This window comes from Pseudophryne corroboree, chromosome 11 (assembly GCF_028390025.1).
Source record: "Pseudophryne corroboree isolate aPseCor3 chromosome 11, aPseCor3.hap2, whole genome shotgun sequence".
In the NCBI taxonomy this organism is placed as follows: domain Eukaryota; kingdom Metazoa; phylum Chordata; class Amphibia; order Anura; family Myobatrachidae; genus Pseudophryne; species Pseudophryne corroboree.
In genome coordinates this window covers 142,836,566-142,859,070 of record NC_086454.1, presented here as the reverse complement: position 1 = coordinate 142,859,070, position 22,505 = coordinate 142,836,566, and the positions used below count along the sequence as shown (strand labels likewise).

The following is a 22,505-nucleotide window of genomic DNA, read 5'->3' as shown; positions in this document are numbered from 1 at the left end:
ACACCAGGATCCCAACATCGATCACAATGCCGGCACTGGAATCCTGACTGCCGGAATCTCGATTGTATGCCAGGGAGGGTTAGGCTGTGGGGGGGTTAGGTTTAGGCACTACAGAGTGGGTAAGGGTTAGGCTGTGGGGTGGAAGGGTTAGGGTTAGGCCCTAAGGGGGGAGAGTTAGGCTGCAGGAGGGGGTTAGGATTAGGTTGTAGGGAGTGAGGGTTAGGCTGCGGGGAGGGAGAGTTTAGGGGGTAGAGGGTGAGGGCTAGAACCTAGCAAGTGGCGGGATTCTGTGCGTTGGAATGTCACTGTCGGTATTCTGACAGCCGGCATCCTAACCACCAAGATCCCGTTAACATCCCACAGAGCCCAAACTAGAAAAGTTGTCGTTCTGTGCCAGAAGGAGCACTGATGCCCCTCACATGACTAGGGACAGTGCACGTCTACCCAAAAAGGGGTGTGGTCACACAATAGTAATAATAAACACAACAGTGCAACCTTATTCACATTCCACTGCTCAGCAGAGACCCTTATAAACATTACACACCACATAGTAGTACCCTTTGTACACATTGTGCCACACAACAATGATGAATTGGTAGAGAGATGGATGTAGGCGGTGGGCACAGTATAAAGAAACACACAGCAAGGGATGTGGGGGCAGTAGTGATTGGGAACAGCAGGAGACGGGGTAGTAGTGCAGGGGACAGGAGGGAATGAAGGGGGCAGTAGTGATGGGAACAGCAGGAGACGGGGTAGTAGTGCAGGGGATAGGAGTGGATGTAGGGGGCAGTAGTGATGGGAACAGCAGGAGACGGGGTAGTAGTGCAGGGGATAGGAGTGGATGTAGGGGGCAGTAGTGATGGGAACAGTAGGAGATGGGGGGTCAGCTGCCCAGGGGGCAGGAGGGGATGAAGGGGGCAGTAGTGATGGGAACAGCAGGAGACGGGGTAGTAGTGCAGGGGACAGGAGGGAATGAAGGGGGCAGTAGTGATGGGAACAGCAGGAGACGGGGTAGTAGTGCAGGGGATAGGAGTGGATGTAGGGGGCAGTAGTGATGGGAACAGCAGGAGACGGGGTAGTAGTGCAGGGGATAGGAGTGGATGTAGGGGGCAGTAGTGATGGGAACAGTAGGAGATGGGGGGTCAGCTGCCCAGGGGGCAGGAGGGGATGAAGGGGGCAGTAGTGATGGGAACAGCAGGAGACGGGGTAGTAGTGCAGGGTATAGGAGTGGATGTAGGGGGCAGTAGTGATGGGAACAGTAGGAGATGGGGGGTCAGCTGCCCAGGGGGCAGGAGGGGATGAAGGGGGCAGTAGTGATGGGAACAGCAGGAGACGGGGTAGTAGTGCAGGGGATAGGAGTGGATGTAGGGGGCAGTAGTGATGGGAACAGTAGGAGATGGGGGGTCAGCTGCCCAGGGGGCAGGAGGGGATGAAGGGGGCAGTAGTGATGGGAACAGCAGGAGACGGGGTAGTAGTGCAGGGTATAGGAGTGGATGTAGGGGGCAGTAGTGATGGGAACAGTAGGAGATGGGGGGTCAGCTGCCCAGGGGGCAGGAGGGGATGAAGGGGGCAGTAGTGATGGGAACAGCAGGAGACGGGGTAGTAGTGCAGGGGATAGGAGTGGATGTAGGGGGCAGTAGTGATGGGAACAGTAGGAGATGGGGGGTCAGCTGCGCAGGGGGCAGGAGGGGATGAAGGGGGCAGTAGTGATGGGAACAGCAGGAGATGAGGGTAGTAGTGCAGGGGATAGGAGTGGATGTAGGGGGCAGTAGTGATGGGAACAGTAGTAGATGGGGGTCAGCTGCCCAGGGGGCAGGAGGGGATGAAGGGGGCAGTAGTGATGGGAACAGCAGGAGATGGGGGTAGTAGTGCAGGGGTTAGGAGTGGATGTAGGGGGCAGTAGTGATGGGAACAGCAGGATATGGGGGTAGTAGTGCAGGGGATAGGAGTGGATGTAGGGGGCAGTAGTGATGGGAACAGCAGGATATGGGGGTAGTAGTGCAGGGGATAGGAGTGGATGTAGGGGGCAGTAGTGATGGGAACAGCAGGATATGGGGGTAGTAGTGCAGGGGATAGGAGTGGATGTAGGGGGCAGTAGTGATGGGAACAGTAGGAGATGGGGGGTCAGCTGCCCAGGGGGCAGGAGGGGATGAAGGGGGCAGTAGTGATGGGAACAGCAGGAGATGGGGGTAGTAGTGCAGGGGATAGGAGTGGATGCAGGGGGGCAGTAGTGATGGGAACAGTAGGAGATGGGGGTAGTAGTGCAGGGGATAGGAGTGGATGTAGGGGGCAGTAGTGATGGGAACAGTAGGAGATGGGGGGTCAGCTGCCCAGGGGGCAGGAGGGGATGAAGGGGGCAGTAGTGATGGGAACAGCAGGAGACGGGGTAGTAGTGCAGGGGATAGGAGTGGATGTAGGGGGCAGTAGTGATGGGAACAGTAGGAGATGGGGGGTCAGCTGCCCAGGGGGCAGGAGGGGATGAAGGGGGCAGTAGTGATGGGAACAGCAGGAGACGGGGTAGTAGTGCAGGGTATAGGAGTGGATGTAGGGGGCAGTAGTGATGGGAACAGTAGGAGATGGGGGGTCAGCTGCCCAGGGGGCAGGAGGGGATGAAGGGGGCAGTAGTGATGGGAACAGCAGGAGACGGGGTAGTAGTGCAGGGGATAGGAGTGGATGTAGGGGGCAGTAGTGATGGGAACAGTAGGAGATGGGGGGTCAGCTGCGCAGGGGGCAGGAGGGGATGAAGGGGGCAGTAGTGATGGGAACAGCAGGAGATGAGGGTAGTAGTGCAGGGGATAGGAGTGGATGTAGGGGGCAGTAGTGATGGGAACAGTAGTAGATGGGGGTCAGCTGCCCAGGGGGCAGGAGGGGATGAAGGGGGCAGTAGTGATGGGAACAGCAGGAGATGGGGGTAGTAGTGCAGGGGTTAGGAGTGGATGTAGGGGGCAGTAGTGATGGGAGCAGGATATGGGGGTAGTAGTGCAGGGGATAGGAGTGGATGTAGGGGGCAGTAGTGATGGGAACAGCAGGATATGGGGGTAGTAGTGCAGGGGATAGGAGTGGATGTAGGGGGCAGTAGTGATGGGAACAGTAGGAGATGGGGGGGTCAGCTGCCCAGGGGGCAGGAGGGGATGAAGGGGGCAGTAGTGATGGGAACAGCAGGAGATGGGGGTAGTAGTGCAGGGGATAGGAGTGGATGCAGGGGGGCAGTAGTGATGGGAACAGTAGGAGATGGGGGTAGTAGTGCAGGGGATAGGAGTGGATGTAGGGGGCAGTAGTGATGGGAACAGTAGGAGATGGGGGGTCAGCTGCCCAGGGGGCAGGAGGGGATGAAGGGGGCAGTAGTGATGGGAACAGCAGGAGACGGGGTAGTAGTGCAGGGTATAGGAGTGGATGTAGGGGGCAGTAGTGATGGGAACAGTAGGAGATGGGGGGTCAGCTGCCCAGGGGGCAGGAGGGGATGAAGGGGGCAGTAGTGATGGGAACAGCAGGAGACGGGGTAGTAGTGCAGGGGATAGGAGTGGATGTAGGGGGCAGTAGTGATGGGAACAGTAGGAGATGGGGGGTCAGCTGCCCAGGGGGCAGGAGGGGATGAAGGGGGCAGTAGTGATGGGAACAGCAGGAGACGGGGTAGTAGTGCAGGGTATAGGAGTGGATGTAGGGGGCAGTAGTGATGGGAACAGTAGGAGATGGGGGGTCAGCTGCCCAGGGGGCAGGAGGGGATGAAGGGGGCAGTAGTGATGGGAACAGCAGGAGACGGGGTAGTAGTGCAGGGGATAGGAGTAGATGTAGGGGGCAGTAGTGATGGGAACAGTAGGAGATGGGGGGTCAGCTGCGCAGGGGGCAGGAGGGGATGAAGGGGGCAGTAGTGATGGGAACAGCAGGAGATGAGGGTAGTAGTGCAGGGGATAGGAGTGGATGTAGGGGGCAGTAGTGATGGGAACAGTAGGAGATGGGGGGTCAGCTGCGCAGGGGGCAGGAGGGGATGAAGGGGGCAGTAGTGATGGGAACAGCAGGAGATGAGGGTAGTAGTGCAGGGGATAGGAGTGGATGTAGGGGGCAGTAGTGATGGGAACAGTAGTAGATGGGGGTCAGCTGCCCAGGGGGCAGGAGGGGATGAAGGGGGCAGTAGTGATGGGAACAGCAGGAGATGGGGGTAGTAGTGCAGGGGTTAGGAGTGGATGTAGGGGGCAGTAGTGATGGGAACAGCAGGATATGGGGGTAGTAGTGCAGGGGATAGGAGTGGATGTAGGGGGCAGTAGTGATGGGAACAGCAGGATATGGGGGTAGTAGTGCAGGGGATAGGAGTGGATGTAGGGGGCAGTAGTGATGGGAACAGCAGGAGATGGGGGTAGTAGTGCAGGGGATAGGAGTGGATGTAGGGGGCAGTAGTGATGGGATCAGTAGGAGATGGGGGGTCAGCTGCCCAGGGGGCAGGAGGGGATGAAGGGGGCAGTAGTGATGGGAACAGCAGGAGATGGGGGTAGTAGTGCAGGGGATAGGAGTGGATGCAGGGGGGCAGTAGTGATGGGAACAGTAGGAGATGGGGGTAGTAGTGCAGGGGATAGGAGTGGATGTAGGGGGCAGTAGTGATGGGATCAGTAGGAGATGGGGGGTCAGCTGCCCAGGGGGCAGGAGGGGATGAAGGGGGCAGTAGTGATGGGAACAGCAGGAGATGGGGGTAGTAGTGCAGGGGATAGGAGTGGATGCAGGGGGGCAGTAGTGATGGGAACAGTAGGAGATGGGGGTAGTAGTGCAGGGGATAGGAGTGGATGTAGGGGGCAGTAGTGATGGGAACAGTAGGAGATGGGGGGTCAGCTGCCCAGGGGGCAGGAGGGGATGAAGGGGGCAGTAGTGATGGGAACAGCAGCTGATGTGGGACAGTAGCAGATTCTCCTGACTTCTGTATAGTTTATCCCTGGTCTGGTTAATTTATGAGGCCCCCTTGTGGGGTTCAGAGTTGGAAATGCTGCTCAATACAGGAAAGCTTTCTGCAAGCAGCGCTGCCTTCAGCCAGCGAGCAGACTCTGGTGCTGCCCGCTCCCAGTGCAGTAGTAACTGCAGTACTGTCACTCCTGTCAGTGCGACTGATGTCGTCTATTTGATTAGAGTACCTGCTTTCCAGCTGATCACTCCTTACTTCCCCTGCTTCGTGGGTCCCAATGGACATCAGGAGTGCATGGAGATGCTGTGCTGCTCCCCACTCCCTGTTTGTGGGCCCAGCAAAATAGACATTGTGGCAGAGGCTGCCAGTTCCACCCCCAGACGCCCTGCTAGTTACAGTCCTGCATATATATATATTTATGTGTATATATATATATATATATATATATATATATATATATTTTATTTTATTTTTTATTTTTTTTTTAAATGATAGGAGCACCCTTGTGTAAGTGCTCAAGGCCCTTAATTCAGCTCCAAATACTGTTTGCAGGAATATTTTAATCGCTGGAACGACAGTACTCACAGCAGCTGAATTGGCCGGATTTCACACGACCTGAGGGGAGAAAGCTGTGCTGCTGACTCAGTTCACTGTCTAGATCTGCAGGCTTCTCGGGAGGAAAGGAAGGTGGCTCCAGGATCAGTGTGGAAGAAGTGAGGCAGGGGGCGGAGCTTGTTACGATCCGGGGGCGGAGCTTATTATGATCGGGGACAGAGCCTTGGTACACATGGGAGCGCGGAGCTTCGAGAGTCTGAGACAGCACATCTGTAAGCCACCCAGGGGGCAGAGCTTGGCATGACCCTGGGTCTGAGGCAGAGCTTCAGGTAACAAGAGGGGATGGGGGCGGACCCTTGGTCGGCGCGGGTGGGAGGGACTGGAAGGCGAATGCTGTTGATGAGTGATGACAGGGGAAAAGTATTTCTCCTGTTATCACTGGCTGGCTACACTGCCGATCCTGTGGGCCTATTTTCAATGGGGGGCCTGGAGCTGCAGCTCCATCCGCCCCATTGTTAATCCGGCCCTGCCTGCGATCAGGTAGTCGCCGCCTACATGGGGAGGGTATTGGTTGTGTGAAGCTAAGCGATCGCATTTGTAGCAGAACTGCACAAACAGATGTTTGTGCAGTTTCTGCTCAGCCCAGGACTAACTCTGCTGCTGCGATGATCGGGGCCGGACCTGACGTCAGAAACCCTCCCTCCAAATGCCTGGTCCCTCCTGCGTTTTCCTGGACACTCCTTGAAAACAGTCAGTTGCCACCCACAAACGCCCTCTTTCTGTCAATCTCCTTGCGATTGCCGGTTCGTTCGGAATTTTCACCCCAACCCGTTGCTGACCGGTGATCCACGTTGCTGCGGTCCATCGCGCCTGTGCATTGCGATGCATTTGCATGCGCAGTTCAGATCTGACCGCAGGCTGTGTGAAAACGCAGCCTAGCGACCAGGTCTGAATCGGCACCCATGTGCAGTGCAGGAGGGGCAGATATAACATGTGCAGAGAGAGTTAGATTTGGGTGTGGTGTGTTCAAACTGAATCTAAATTGCAGTGTAAAAATAAAGCAGCCAGTATTTACTAGAGATGTGCACCGGAAATTTTTCGGGTCTTGCGTTTTGGTTTTGGATTCGGTTCCGCGGCCGTGTTTTGGATTCGGACGCGTTTTGGCAAAACCTCCCTGAACATTTTTTGTCGGATTCGGGTGTGTTTTGGATTTGGGTGTTTTTTAAAAAAAAAACCTCTAAAACAGCTTAAATTATAGAATGTGGGGGTCATTTTGATCCCATGGTATTATTAACCTCAATAACCATAATTTCCACTCATTTCCAGTCTATTCTGAACACCTCACACCTCACAATATTATTTTTAGTCCTAAAATTTGCACCGAGGTCGCTGGATGACTAAGCAAAGCGACCCAAGAGGGCGGCACAAACACCTGGCCCATCTAGGAGTGGCACTGCAGTGTCAGACCGGATGGCACTTAAAAAAATTGGCCCCAAACAGCACATGATGCAAAGAAAAGAGAAAAAGAGGTGCACTGTGGTCGCTGGATGGCTAAGCTAAGCGACACAAACACCTCAATATCACGGGAATTATTCGTTCTAATCAATGGTATTATTGGTCCAAATCACTGGAAGAAAATGTCAAAATCACTGAAATTATTCGTTCTAATCAATGGTATTATTGGTCCAAATTACTGGAAGAAAATGACAAAATCACAGGAATTATTTGTTCTAATCAATGGTATTATTGGTCCAAATCACTGGAATAAAATGACAAAATCACTGGAATTATTTGTTCTAATCAATGGTATTATTGGTCCAATCACTGGAAGAAAATTACAAAATCACTGGAATTATTTGTTCTAATCAATGGTATTATTGGTCCAAAACACTGGAAGAAAATTACAAAATCACTGGAATTATTTGGCAAGATCACTGTAATTAATAATTATAAATCACTGATATTAATTGGTAAAATCTCGCTGTTGCCTGCCTAGTGAAGTGGAATCTAGATGGGATTTTGTACCGGGGACACAATAACTTTATCAATTGTCTAAATCCCACTGCCCTAATGGCGGAAAACGGGCACACGTCTAACAGCGCACTGATTATACTGAGGACTGATTATACTGATCACTGATGATACTACGGAGAACTGACACTGAGCAGCGAGAACAGCACTGGATTATTGTACTGTAGTATACTGGTCACCACAATGCAGCACTGACACTGAGCACAGATATTGAGCACTGATCAGGATACTAGAAGTGACACAGAGCTGCAAGATACAGCAATGGCCTACTGTACTGTACTACTATATACTGGTGGTCACCACAATGCTGCACTGTACTACTATATATATACTGGTCACAACAATGCAGCAGATATTGAGCACTGATCAGGATACTACAACTGAGTCTGACACAGAGCTGCAAGATACAGCAATGGTCTACTGTACTGTACTATATGTATACTGCTGGTCACCAAAATGCTGCACTGTCCTACTAGATACTGCTCACAATAATGCAGCACAGATATGGATAGTATACTTGACACAGAGCTGCAAGATACAGCAATGGCCTACTGTACTGTACTATATGTATACTGCTGGTCACCAAAATGCTGCACTGTCCTACTATATACTGCTCACAATAATGCAGCACAGATATGGATAGTATACATGACACAGAGCTGCAAGATACAGCAATGGCTTACTGTACTGTACTATATGTATACTGCTGGTCACCAAAATGCTGCACTGTCCTACTATATACTGCTCACAATAATGCAGCACAGATATGGATAGTATATTTGACACAGAGCTGCAAGATACAGCAATGGCCTACTGTACTGTACTATATGTATACTGCTGGTCACCAAAATGCTGCACTGTCCTACTATATACTACTCACAATAATGCAGCACAGATATGGATAGTATACTTGACACAGAGCTGCAAGATACAGCAATGGCCTACTGTACTGTACTATATGTATACTGCTGGTCACCAAAATGCTGCACTGTCCTACTATATACTGCTCACAATAATGCAGCACAGATATGGATAGTATACTTGATACAGAGCTGCAAGATACAGCAATGGCCTACTGTACTGTACTACTATAATTATATACTGGTGGCCCCCACAATGCAGCACACTGAGCACAGATATTTGCAGCACACTGAGCACAGATATGGAGCGTTTTCAGGCAGAGAATGTAGATATTTTCAGCACACTGAGCACAGATATTTGCAGCACACTGAGCACAGATACGGAGCTTTTCAGGGAGAGAACGCAGCCACGTCCTCTCCGTTCAATCTCCAATGCACGAGTGAAAATGGCGGCGACGCACGGCTCTTTATATAGAATACGAATCTCGCGAGAATCCGACAGCGGGATGATGACGTCCGGGTTAACCGATCAAGGCGGGAAGATCCGAGGCTGCCTCGGAACCGTGTAAAATAGGTGAAGTTCGGGGGGGTTCGGATCTCAACGAACCGAACCCGCTCATCGCTAGAAACAAAAACAAAATAACCCACCCAAATCTAACTCTCTCTGCAAATGATATATCTGCCACACCTGCAGTGCACATGGTTTTGCCCATTAGCTAGCAAATTTGCTGCTGCGATCAGATCTGAATTTCCCCCATAGTTACAACAGCTTCAAAGGTGGCAATATCTAAATATTACAGGGGCATTTCTAGATGGGAGGAGGCTTGTGTGCAGGATCCATCTGGGCCCCATCCTCTCTAGCCAGCAGCGCTGTGGCTCTGGGCACTAGGGTCCCACCGTCCCAGAGTCTAGAGCGCATACGCAGATCACCAAGAAAAATGGCCAACGCACTGTTTTCCCAGTGATTTCTGCAGTGCTGCTGCTATGCCGTGGGACTCCGTAGGGTAATTATTAAAAATAATGGGTGCAGGGTGTGCGGTGTGGGCCTCCCAGGGATCCTGGGGGTCGGTATGCACCGCACACACTACACCCATTATAAATACACCTGTGATCACATTGGAGAATAAAACTTATGAATAGTGATTTGAGAATAATATAATTATAAAATCCAACACACCACTGCAATCTCAGGAGTTTTATAGTAATATATTAAACTTTTACATTTCTACATTTTGCATACCCTTCAACATTACTCATTCCATTAGGTACAAAATGCTGTTTCTGGACTTCCTTGCCAGTGGCAGTTACAGAGGTGGAGCTGCTGCACAGTCCAAATTCAACTGGGGGAGCCATACCAACTGCCACCCCAAACACTGCCAGACCGCTATTTGAATTTTGGACTGTGCTGCAGCCCCACCTCTGTAACTGCCACTGGCAAAGAAGTCCAGGAACAGAGCATTTTGTACCTAATAGAACGGGTCATGGCCCTCATTCCGAGTAGATCGCTCGCTAGCAGTTTTTAGCAGCCATGCAAACGTTATGTTGCCGCCCACTGGGAGTGTAGTTTAGCTTAGCAGAAGTTCGAACAAAAGGATCGCAGAACGGCTACAAGTTTTTTTGTGCAGTTTCAGAGTAGCTCAAAACCTACTCAGCACTTGCGATCACTTCAGACTATTCAGTTCCTGTTTTGACGTCACAAACCCGCCCAGCGTTCGCCCAGCCACGCCTGCGTTTTTCCTGGCACATCTGCGTTTTTCCACACACTCCCAGAAAACGGTCAGTTAACACCCAGAAACGCCCACTTCATGTCAAACACTCTGCGGCCATCAGTGCGACTGAAATGCTTCGCTAGACCTTGTGCAAAACTACATCTTTCGTTGTTCTCATACGACGCGCGAGCGCATTGTGCCGCATACACATGCGCAGAACTGCTGTTTTTTAGCCTGATCGCTGCGCTGCGAACAAATTCATCTAGCAATCAAAACGGAATGACCTCCCATGTTGGAAGGCATGCATTTTGTAGGGACATATCCCCAAAGCTTCTAGAGAGAAACCTCTCTCCACAGTTGTTGTTCATTTTATGTCCCATAATATTGCCCTAGTTCATTTTATTCCCTGTCATTCATAGAAATTGGGTAAATCACAGATTTGACCAATTTGTATGAATGACAGGTTTTATCCATTTTCCAGTGTTTGGGAGCAAATGGTCGATTGCCATTTGCTCCCATCCATTACCACATTTTCATTCCAACAAGCCAGATCTGGCAGATTATCTGTCAGATACTGTAATTGAATGTGTATGCCCAGCTTTAGGCAAACCAAAACCAAGTCAAGACTAAGCATTGTCAAAGACCAGGCCAAGTTCACGTACATTCCCTACACATACAATTACTTTTACCTTCTCTACACAGATCAAGATGGTTGGTCCAGTTTATCCTCCCCTTTTGGAGAGACAGCCGTGGTGAAAAAAGAACCTTTGGAGCGAGTTGCAGCTGACTGCATCTATAAGGTCAATAACAAGTATGACACAAAGAGAAGACCCTACCCACCAACAAAAATAGTACGAGCAGCTTTGGAGCAAGTGGGGAAGAGGTTGCAGTACAGAGTCACCAGTGCTATCTGTGAGCACTTTGTGACAGAACTGAGATATGGCGACTACTTCTCTGATCAGGTATAGTATGGGGTAGTGGATAATGGCCCTTTTTCAGGTTTGTTAGCAAACCAAAAAAACACACTAATGGGCAAAACCATGTGCACTGCAGGCGGGGCAGATACAACATGTACAGAGTTAGATTTGGGTGGGGTGTGATATCTAAATTGCAGTGTAAAAATAAAGCAGCCAGTATTTACCCTGCACAGAAAAAATTAACCCACCCAAATCTAAATTTCTCTGCACATGTTACATCTGCCGCACCTGCAGTGCAACAGGGTTTTGTCCATTATGGTGCTTTTTTGTTTGCTAACCTGAATAACCCCCAATGTATAGAGATGAGAGAATCGCACTACGATTGCTTTTTTTTTCTGAAACCATCCTTGCTTTTGGTGTTGGTTTTGCACAGACAAAAGAAAATATTTTGAGGAAAAAAAAAGCCTATTTTTTGTTCCTACATTAGGATTGATATCATTTATAATAATTTGCAGCCTATTTTTAGAAAAACCTCATCACAGTTAGCAACAATGAGCCAAGGAGGCAGTGAGCAGGCTGGCGGAAAATGTTACCTTTATTAAATTAACTTGTGTAACAGGTCAGTGGAAACAAGTGCAATCTGTATTACACACATTGATCTACATTTCCTTTACCTTTAAGGGGGGTACACACGAAGAGATCCGTGCTTAATTTTGAAGCAATCTGACCAGATTGCTTAGAAATTAAGCACGGATCTCTCTGTGTGTATGCCCCACTATAGCGATAGCGATGCACGGCCCGTGCGTCGCTATCGCCGGTCCGAGATTGACCCACAATCTAGTAGATCACTCACTTCACCGCTGGGTGAAGTGAGCGTTTTCCTCCTCGCTCAGTACACATCACGCTGTGTGCTGAGCAGGGGGAGAGATGTGTGCCGAGTGGTCTGTGCTAGATCGCTCTGCACACAAACCCCCCCTTGTGTACCCCCCCTTTAGACTAAGGTGCTGATTCTGAATCCCACGTAAAGTGGCTGTAGTTGTGGGCAGCCACAGAAGCCTGACTTACTACCTTATGCTATCATATGCAAGAGAGCCCTCAGAAACAGGCTTCACTACTCCATATGCCTGCGTCAGAATAGCCCTAAGCTTTAGTAACATGTCCACAACACTCACATAAGTCATGGCTTTGCCCAATTTCTAACAGAATTCCTGCTGCGATCAACTTGGAATTACCCCCCATGTGCACTGCAGGGTGGGCAGATATAACATGTGCAGAGAGAGATAGATTTGGGTGTGGTGAGTTCAATCTGCAATCTAAATTGCAGTGTAAAAATAAAACAGCCAATATTTACTCTGCACAGAAACAAAATAACCCACCCAAATCTAACTCTCTCTGCAAATGTTATATCTGCCTCCCCTGCAGTGCACATGGGGGGTCATTCCGAGTTGTTCGCTCGCAAGCGGATTTTAGCAGATTTGCTCATGCTAAGCCGCCGCCTACTGGGAGTGAATCTTAGCATCTTAAAATTGCGAACGATGTATTCGCAATATTGCGATTACACACCTCGTAGCAGTTTCTGAGTAGCTTCAGACTTACTCGGCATCTGTGATCAGTTCAGTGCTTGTCGTTCCTGGTTTGACGTCACAAACACACCCAGCGTTCGCCCAGACACTCCCCCGTTTCTCCGGCCACTCCTGCGTTTTTTCCGGAAACGGTAGCGTTTTTTCCCACACGCCCATAAAACGGCCTGTTTCCGCCCAGTAACACCCATTTCCTGTCAATCACATTACGATCGCCAGAACGATGAAAAAGCCGTGAGTAAAATTCCTAACTGCATAGCAAATTTACTTGGCGCAGTCGCAGTGCGGACATTGCGCATGCGCATTAAGCGGAAAATCGCTGCGATGCGAAGATTTTTACCGAGCGAACAACTCAGAATGACCCCCATGGTTTTGCCCAACTGCTAAAAAAATTCCTGCTGCGATCAACCTGGAATTACCCCCACTGTGCAAAAGTTTTAGGCAGCTGTGGGAAAAAATGCTGCAAAGTAAGAAAGCTTTCAAAAATAGAAGTGTTAATAGTTTCGTTTTATCAATGATCAAAATGCAAAGTGAATAAACAGAAGCAAAATCTACATCAAATCAATAGTTGGCGTGACCACCTTTTGTCTTTAAAACAACATCAATTCTTCTAGGTACAATTGCACAAAGTCAGGGATTTTGTAGGACTATAGGGGGTCATTCCGAGTTGATCGCTCGCTAGCAGTTTTTAGCAGCCATGCAAACTCTAAGCCGCCTCCCTCTGGGAGTGTATTTCAGCTTAGCAGAAGTGCGAACGAAAGGATCGCAGAGCGGCTACAAAAAAAAATTGTGCAGTTTCAGAGTAGCTCCAGACCTACTCCTAGCTTGCGATCACTTCAGACTGTTCAGTTCCGGATTTGACGTCACAAACACGCCCTGCGTTCGCCCAGCCACACCTGTGTTTTTCCTGGCACGCCTGCGTTTTTCCGAACACTCCCTGAAAATGGTCAGTTGACACCCAGAAACGCCCACTTCATGTCAATCACTCTGCGACGAGCAGTGCGACTGAAAAGCTTCGCTAGACCTTGTGTAAAACTGCATCGGCCGTTGTGAAAGTACGTCGCGCTTGCGCATTGCGCTGCATACGCATGTGTAGAAGTGCCGTTTTTTTTGCTTCATCGCTACGCAGCGAACATTTTCAGCTAACGATCAACTCGGAATGACCCCCATAGTCAGGTGTATGATTAACCAATGAATAACCGAAACAGGTGATAATGATCATCATTTTCATATGTAGACCGGCCAGCTTGATATACCTATTAATTATGATGAAATCCTCTCTTGGTAATTTTAGCAAAATTATAGCTCATAAGCTACTATAGGGACATTTTTTTATTAACAGTTTCTTATATAACGCAGCATATTTTGTTGCGCTTTACAATTAGAAGAGTAATAGAACAAAACTGGGCAAAAACAGAGGTAGGAAGGCCCTGCTCGCAAGCTTACAATCTATAGGAAATGCGATCTGGAGATGGTGTCATCCTATTGGGACTAAGCATTCCGGAGCTTTGTCAGTCCAGCAACACCATACTCCATACCTCCCAACTGTCCCGCCGTGGGGGAGGGGCAGTTGGGAGGCTCTGTCTCTCGCTGCCCTGCTTAGCAGAGCAGCGGTGAATAGACGATGTGCGCATGCGCACAGCGTCTATTCGCTGGAGTCAGAGGGAGAGGGGGCATGCCAGCGGCTCACAGTGCGCTGGGCATACCCCCTCAGTGTCAAAAACAAGGGCGTGGCTCGCGATCGCGGGTCCTCACGCAAAGCCACACACCCTTTTTGTAGTGCACGCGCATGTCCGGGAGCGCGCGCGTGTGTCCCTCTTCCAATGAGGACAAAGTTGGGAGGTATGATACTGTAGAAACTTATGGGGTACTGCATCTTCCTATTTACAGTATCTCTCTAAACTTTATCTCTCTTCAAACTCTGATAAATCTAGCCCTAAAACTGGTATAAGTGTCTTGTGTTTGTTTATCAATGAGATAGGACTAATTTAATGTAAGAATGTTTCCATACCTTTAATATCCCTCCTTAGATATCCTTCTCTTTAACCAAAAGGCTCTTGACAGCCCCACAGTCCCACCGTTTTCAGTCCTTGTGGAGTTCTTTGTGCTATTCACAGTGAATCGACTGTAATGTGTATATGCATTTTGCATCTTAATGTATTTTATAATCATTTGAATCTTTCATAGGGTCTGGAACCAAGGCCAGGGGACTTGATTGAATTTCAACACTTCCTCGGTTACCAACACTGGGGTATATATGTTGGAAATGGAGAGATTGTTCATTTAACAGGTGAGATATTATGAAGTTAGTAGGGATGTATGAATATAACAATAAATCCAAGTATGAAAAGAGGGCAGGGAGATGGTATAAGTGACATAAGAAGCACCATATAAAAGGCGGGATGTACTAAAGGGAAAAAAACAAACCCCAAAATGTCCATTTTAGGGCTTAGGCTGTTATTTATGCATTCTAGGACTTTGATGCAGTGGCCTGCATTACCCGATAAGAGCTGATGGGCTTCTTTCTGCAATTTGTGTCACAAGGCGGGGGCGTAGGGTGCGGCCTTTGGAGGGGGTGACACCAATATGCCAACTCTTCCACAGTGACAGGAGCCTGGTACTGCTGTGTGACATTCTCCTGCAGCTCCTGGCTCCTGTTATAGATGAGGAGCCGACAGTGGAGGCAGACTGTCTCCGAGGGCAGACCAGCATCTCCGGAGATGCTGTGCACACCACCGGAGTGATGGCACCAGGATCCCACTGCGAGGCCACGCCCCATTTATATACAGCCGTGCCCCTTTTTTGGAAAGCGCGTGCCTCCGAGACATGGAGAACCAGAGTGCGCACCGGGTGTCACCAGACCTGGTGATACCTCTGCCTCATAGAATGCCCTGCGGCCACCGAGTTGCTCTGTGCATGCGCAGAGAAACTCCTGGTGCCAATACCCAGAAGTCCTGTGTTTGCAAAGGATAACTGTCCTTAGCAAAACTAAGCGCATATGTATGTGGCGCGATGTAATGCATAGACGATGCAATGCTTAGTATACAGATCTATGCCTTTGGTTTATCTTTTCTTTCAAATTACATTCACAGCTCAATCACAACATGTTATATTATACTAGCTGCAGTACCCGGGTGAAAGTCGGTGAAAACGAACTGGTCAAAATAAAAAATGTATAGCTCTTTGACCTACAAAGAAGTACTAATTAATGATGTTTGCCTACAAATAAGTTTATCATAATACACAGTACACATGTTCCGCGATGTTCTGATTGGTCACTATTGAGGCGTGTATGCCTGTTACAGCCAACTTGCTGAGAGCAGTGCAGGGGACACCTTACCGCGGAGCCCCACCCACAGCTCCCTGACAACCGATCGTGATGATACCTAGCCTAAAACCATATACTCTATATTGTGTACATAACGTAATACACTTGGTGGTGGAGACTCCTTCAGCTTGGATTGGCACCCCTCCAACCTGCCTTAAGTGTTTTTAATTAGTATGGATCTCTAGCATTCATAGACTGCATATTGGGAAAGGACTTGTAATGGTAGGTCCTGTATAAATGTATACAATTTGTCAGTTTTAGGGTTGAGTTTGGGGCACCAGACCCCCGTGAGTTGGTGTGGCTGGCCTGTTTTGGGGTGGCACATTATAACATTTAATTTAGCACTTTTTTTAGCGCTTTCAAATATTTTTTAATTATACAAGGGGAAAAAAGATGCAGGTGCACTATCTCACACTAGCTCAACCTGTAATAACGAGGCATTTAGCATAATCCTGGCCAGGGCTATGAGCTTACCCACTGCACCAAGGTGGCCTCTCATTGCGTAAGTCCCTAACACTAACTACAGGGGTTCAGGGGCGTGGCCTGGCTGGCAATCAAGTAAGCTGTACCTTGCCCGAGCTCTTGCCTGCATGCTTACTAAAAGCCCTATTTATCCCCTTTTTGAGCTCTCATTTACCCTACTTGGGAACCCCAACCCTTTACCTTGTGCCTCTGCATCTGCGGGAGCGAGCTGTGGAGTCGGGAGGCAGCTTTAGCTGTCTCTGCGGATTGCGGCCCTCCTGCACGACTGAACCCGGGACCTGTAGTTTGGAGGAGCTCCGGGGCGGAAGTCGGAGCTGTTGGTGGACGCCCGAGCCTGCCCTCTCTGCCGGACCGCTCACCGGAGCCTGCTGCCCTGCTCCTGCACGCCGCTTGGTCCCCCATCTGGCGGCTGAGCTTGGCGCTACCCGCGGCAGAGGGCTGCCTAGATGTGAGTAGCCCAGAGCGATGGCCATCTTAATTCTCCTCGCTGCGGCGCGGGCAGGCTGTCCGGCGTCGTGGAGATCAGCTTATGCCTTACATGAGATCCTGCCGGCTCTCCTCTCTCTCCCTCCCAATTTCAGCACACCTGCCTGCCTGCTGAATTACTCCCTCTGCCCCCTGCTTTCTATAGATACAGCTATTCATATCAATAGCATTACTGCTTAAATAAAGCTGTACTACATAGGTCCCTGCACTTCCCCCCCTAATCTGTATCACCCCTCAGCTCTTGCCTGTGGCTCTCATTGGTGCCAGCCATCCACTGTGATCTTTTAACACCTCATCACCCCCCACGTCACCCTGTCTGTGCCACATTTTTCTCCACTGTGCAAATTAGTTTCCTCACCCCTGGAGAGACACTGCTGGTCAGGTCTCCCTGGTGAAGGGGATCTTCATGCTTCCCTGTACAAGATAGCCTTGATTTCTCACGTGGAAGTGAATATTTTCTCATAGTATACGGCACACAGAGGTATTTCCGGTATGTGTCTATTCCCCCGCTTCGATGTAACTCATACGATGTAACGACCCTATACCCAGCGGTGACCGTGTATATCTCTCAAGCTGGATGCAGTGCTGCAATCACTTTAACCTGCCTATCTAATATTCACGGGGCTTCTTGAACGTATTATGGACAGATTCCTTACTGTGTCGACCCCTAAACCTCAACGTATCCGGACGGGTGGAAAGAAGCCTGCACCCTCTCCTGAATCTTCCCCCCTTCCAGAGTTTGCCGTGACCCCTGTATTACTGTCCGATAGTCTGGACATCATGCCGCCAAAAGCACGTCCCACACCTCCCTCCTATGCTGAAATTGTAAAAGCTATTAAGTAAACAGTGGAACCTATGCTTCAGTTACAAGCCGACAAGCTTATGTCGGCAGTCTCCGACATTAAATCAGAGTTGAAAACCATGTCTCGCAGGATTTCCACTAACGAGAATCGCATAGGAGCTAATTTCCAGGAGATTGATGATCTGAAGCAACAGGTGTTACAGTTGACGTCTTCCCGACAGCGCATGATGTCTAAATTGGACGATCTGGAAAATCACTCGAGGCAAAATAATTTGAGGATAGTAGGCCTCAAGGAATCTATTACGGGACCCGACTTACTTAGATTTCTACTTTCAGACTTGCCCGACCTACTTGGGATTCCTGAAGAATTATCATCCCTTGAAATTGAACGGGCACATCGCCTGGGACCACCGAGGGAATCTAACCAGGCCCGTCCTCGCCCAGTTATATTTCGTTGCTTAAACTTCCGACACAAGGAACTGACCTGGTCCGCAGCTCGGTCCAAAGGCGCTCTGAAATGGGATGACCAGAGAATTTTTCTCTTTCAGGACTATTCGGCAGAGGTGTCCAGAGCTCGTCGGGATATGGTGACTATTTGCTCACAATTAGTGCAGTCGGGTACTAAATTTGCGTTGCTGTACCCGGCCCGGCTGCGCATATTCTTGCCACAAGGTCCTAAAGACTTTACAAATGTCGATGATGCCAAGGCGTTCCTGCAACAATTGGCAGGACCCCCAGAATCTAACGCAATGGACCAGAATGAATGAGTCCTTATTTGACCTGCTTCTTCTCATTACTTGTCTACGCAGTTAGGGATAAAGCCCCTCATATCACATGCTATTTCATGTTTAATATGTTGTAGAGGTTAAAGTTTCCTGTTTTTTAGACACCGGATGGTTTAGGGTGAGGTCCTGATGCCACGTTTCCGGACATTGCACTGAAAGACCCTCCGCATTTCTTTGACTATTTCCGGTCATATTTCTAAGGGTTTCTCTATTCAATATGTTATTATGATACGCAATGTTGTACTGTATTTTTTCTTGTTCCTTGTTTTCTTTACAGGAGAGTGTTCACGGTTGCTGCTGTTACTTACCTTATGGCTGTGAACTTATTGATTCACAGTTGGTTCGTTTACCTCATATTCTTTTATATTTCCTTCTTCGTCTCTTTTTTCTTTCTTTCTCCATGTTCTTTCCCCCTTTTCTTCTAGGGAGCTGGAGGGATAGTCCCATTGATATCACGTTCTCGGTGCTTGTGAGTATGATTCTGCAGATGTCTTCTATTTGTTTGTACTGGTGTATAGGCCCTGGAGTTTATGCCCCGCACCCATCTCTTTCTACTATTGATTATGGCTGCTTCACTTAAAATTTATTCTTGGAACATGCGGGGTTGGAACGTGCGGGGTATACACTCCCCTGTTAAACGTAGAAGAATACTTACTTAAACAAGGTAAAAGCGGACGTTATTCTGTTGCAGGAGTCACATCTGACACCTGAGGAACACTTAAAGCTTTCCATGCTTAGCCAGAAGCTGGTTGCGTCATCTTCTCACACATCAAAAGCGAGAGGAGTAGCTATCCTCATTTGCAAGGGAATTGCTTTTGAAATACATAGCCAAATCATTGATACGGGGGGGGGGGGGGGGGGGTAGCTATATTATCCCTCCAGCTCCCTAGAAGAAAAGGGGGAAAGAACATGGAGAAAGAAAGAAAAAAGAGACGAAGAAGGAAATATAAAAGATATTACCCTGGAAGGTTCTAGGTACATTTTATGTAATCTCTATGCCCCTGCTGTATATGACAGATCTTTCTATATAAAAATAACTAACTTACTCCGCCCATATAGTAATACTCCTATCATTTTGGGAGGTGACTTGAATCTGGTATCATCTGTGACCCTGGATAGGAAGGCGACATCTCCCCGCAAATACAGCCTTCCGAAGACCAACTTAAAATATCTATCCACCCAGCTTGGTCTTGTGGATATCTGGAGGCTCCATAACCCTATAGAACTTGATTATACGTATTATTCTGCCACTTTTAACTCATTTTCATGATTGGATTATTTCTTTTTCTCTGATTTTATATCAGATAAAATTACAGACACTAGTATAGAATCAATACTGATTTCTGACCATGCTCCCATTTCCATAACTCTCCAAACTAAATATGTACTAGGGCCCTCTTCCCAATGGAGATTCCCTGCCCGCCTGGCGGGTTCTCAGCACTTTCAAACCATGTTAAACGCTGCTTGGGATTCATACTACCTCAACAATTCCGCACATGAATCGGACCCAGCTCTGTTCTGGCAGACAGCCAAAGCGGTATTGAGGGGGGATATTATCTAATTTGTTGCTAGATTTAAGAAGGAGTTAAACTCCACTAATCGTGCTGCCAAATCTGATCTTACTTCTTCTTTCCAAGATTTTAAGGCTTCTCCCACTATGGACAGGAAAATTTTGTATACCAAGGCTAAGCAACACTTTGACCAAGTACTGACACAGTTAAGTAACAAATGTTTAGGCTCAGGCAAACATAACATATTTCATTTTGACAATAAATCCGGCAGGCTGCTGTCCAGTCTCCTTAAGGCTGAGTCTGGTCCCCATCACATAGCAGCCCTGAGGGATAGTGAGAGGAATTGCCATTTTCATGGAAACACAATCTCTGAAATCCTTCACAAATTCTATAGGGATTTATATTCCCAAGATTCTATTGATAAAGTTGACAAACATGACTTCTGGAACGGGTTGTCGTTGCCACAACTCAGTCCTGAAAATTCGAAATTACTCGTAGCCCCTATTACCGCGCAGGAGGTTTCAGATACCATTCGCTCTCTTAAACACCTAAAGACCCCAGGTCCTGATGGTCTGTCTGCAGAATTTTACAAGATTCTTGAGACAAAAATTAGTGGCCCCTTGGCGTCTTTATACAACTCCATAAACTCCCTTCACAAAGCCCCACACTATTTTAACTCAGCGTCGATTAGAGTACTTCCCAAGCCGGGGCGAGACTCGCTATTGCCTTCCTCCTATAGACCTATAGTGTTACTTAACGTTGACTACAAAATCCTCACAAAACTTTTGTCGGAAAGGATGAAAAAAATGCTTCCGGGTCTAATCCATGAAGACCAAACCGGTTTTATATGGGGAAGGCACTCAGTGACCAATATCAGAAAGATTTTTGCTGTTATGCAGGCTTTGGAGTCTGCTCGGGCAGGTGGCCCTGCTTTTCTACTGTCCTTAGATGCCGAAAAGGCTTTTGATCTGGTCACGTGGGATCACCTGTTCGAGACACTCCGGAGGTTTGGTTTCCCTTTAGAGTTTGTTCTCACAATACAAGCCCTCTATCATGACCCCCTTACCCAAATCTTCACTAACAAATTCCTCTCCGCTCCATTTTTTACCCAAAGAGGTACTAGGCAGGGTTGTCCGCTTTCGCCTCTGTTGTTCACAATAGCCTTGGAACCTCTAGCTATTGCCCTTAGGCAACTCCCCACTTTTACTGGTGTTGAAATAGGTGATGTACACATTAAGTTGAGTTTGTTCGCGGACGACATGCTCCTGTTTGTCCGTAACCGTCTGTCTTCCATCCCGGCCATATTTGACACTATAGCTAAATTTGGATCATTTGCAGGTTACCGAGTGAATGCTGCTAAATCTGACCTGCTCCCCATAGGCCCCCAGAAGGACTCTGTAGATCTCACAACCCTCATGCCCCAGCTTACAATTAATACGAAATCGCTAAAATATCTGGGAATACATATCCCCTCACACACTTCTCAAATTTATTCATGTAATTACACACCAATAATCCATAAAATGAAACTTCAATTGGAGAATTGGATTGACCTCCCCCTCTCCATCCTTGGCAGAACCATAGTGGTGAAGTCGGTGACTTTTCCAAAATTAACATACCTGCTCCAAATGTTGCCTATAGTAAAATCTAGGTCAGATGCTATAATCTGCTCTAGATTATTTTCTAGATTTATTTGGAAAAAACGGAAGACCGCGTATGCCCAAATCTCGCATGTACTTGCCTAAACAACAAGGTGGTCTGAGTGTCCCTAATGTTCAGTTGTTTGCTAGAGCAGCCCTCTTCCGATATGCTTCGGATTGGATTTTAAAACAAGGCTCTTATGTTAATCTTTCCCTAGAAGAAGCGCTTTTCTCCCCATATTCTCCGGCTGCGCTTCTGCATTCCCGCCTAAAAGATATCCCGACGGACATTAGAACTAATATTTTATTTAATGACACATACAGGGCTTGGGTATCGATCCATAAAAATCTTAAGAGTGATCCATACCTTACCCCTTACATCCCTGTTTGGGGAAATCATAGCTTCCTACCATCACTGCACAACAAGACATTTTACACGTGGAAGTTACTGGGTATCAATGCCATTAAAGATGTTTTTGATCCAGGTGGCCAACTTCTTTCTTTTTCCCAATTACAAGATAAATATTCCCTGCCGCAGAGACAATTTTTCTTGTACCTTCACCTTAGACACTACATTGCTGCTCTTGAAAATCCTGTAGACCCGTTTCCTTCGCCACATGTGATATTGACTGTCCTAGATCTTTGTCGTTCCTGCCCATTTAAAATTAGATATTTATACTCGAATTTACTAAAAGCCAATGCTCCCTCTTGGACCTCGCTCTCTTTGGCTTGGAGGAAAGAAATCCCTCACTTTCCAGATATTACACACATATTGGATAACACGAAACGGGCTCTTCAATATTTGAGGCCAGCTAAATTACAAGAAATTCATATCAAGACTATTAACAGAATGTATGTGTCTCCTGCACAGAGGAAACATTTTAATACCTCTGAATTAGGGCTATGTGTTAAATGCTCTATGCTTAATGCTAA

At 48.1% G+C, this 22,505-nt stretch overlaps 1 protein-coding gene across 2 annotated transcripts in view; it reads left to right on the top strand.

Moving 5' to 3' along the window:
- LOC134969144 (uncharacterized) overlaps positions 1-22,505 on the top strand; it is a 371,526-nt gene that overhangs the window by 152,555 nt on the left and 196,466 nt on the right. For both annotated transcript variants that reach the window (XM_063944894.1, XM_063944895.1), the window contains 2 exons: positions 10,743-11,002; positions 14,725-14,827. In XM_063944894.1, coding sequence (XP_063800964.1) covers positions 10,743-11,002; positions 14,725-14,827 — 363 coding nt within the window. The remainder of the gene's footprint in view (positions 1-10,742; positions 11,003-14,724; positions 14,828-22,505) is intronic.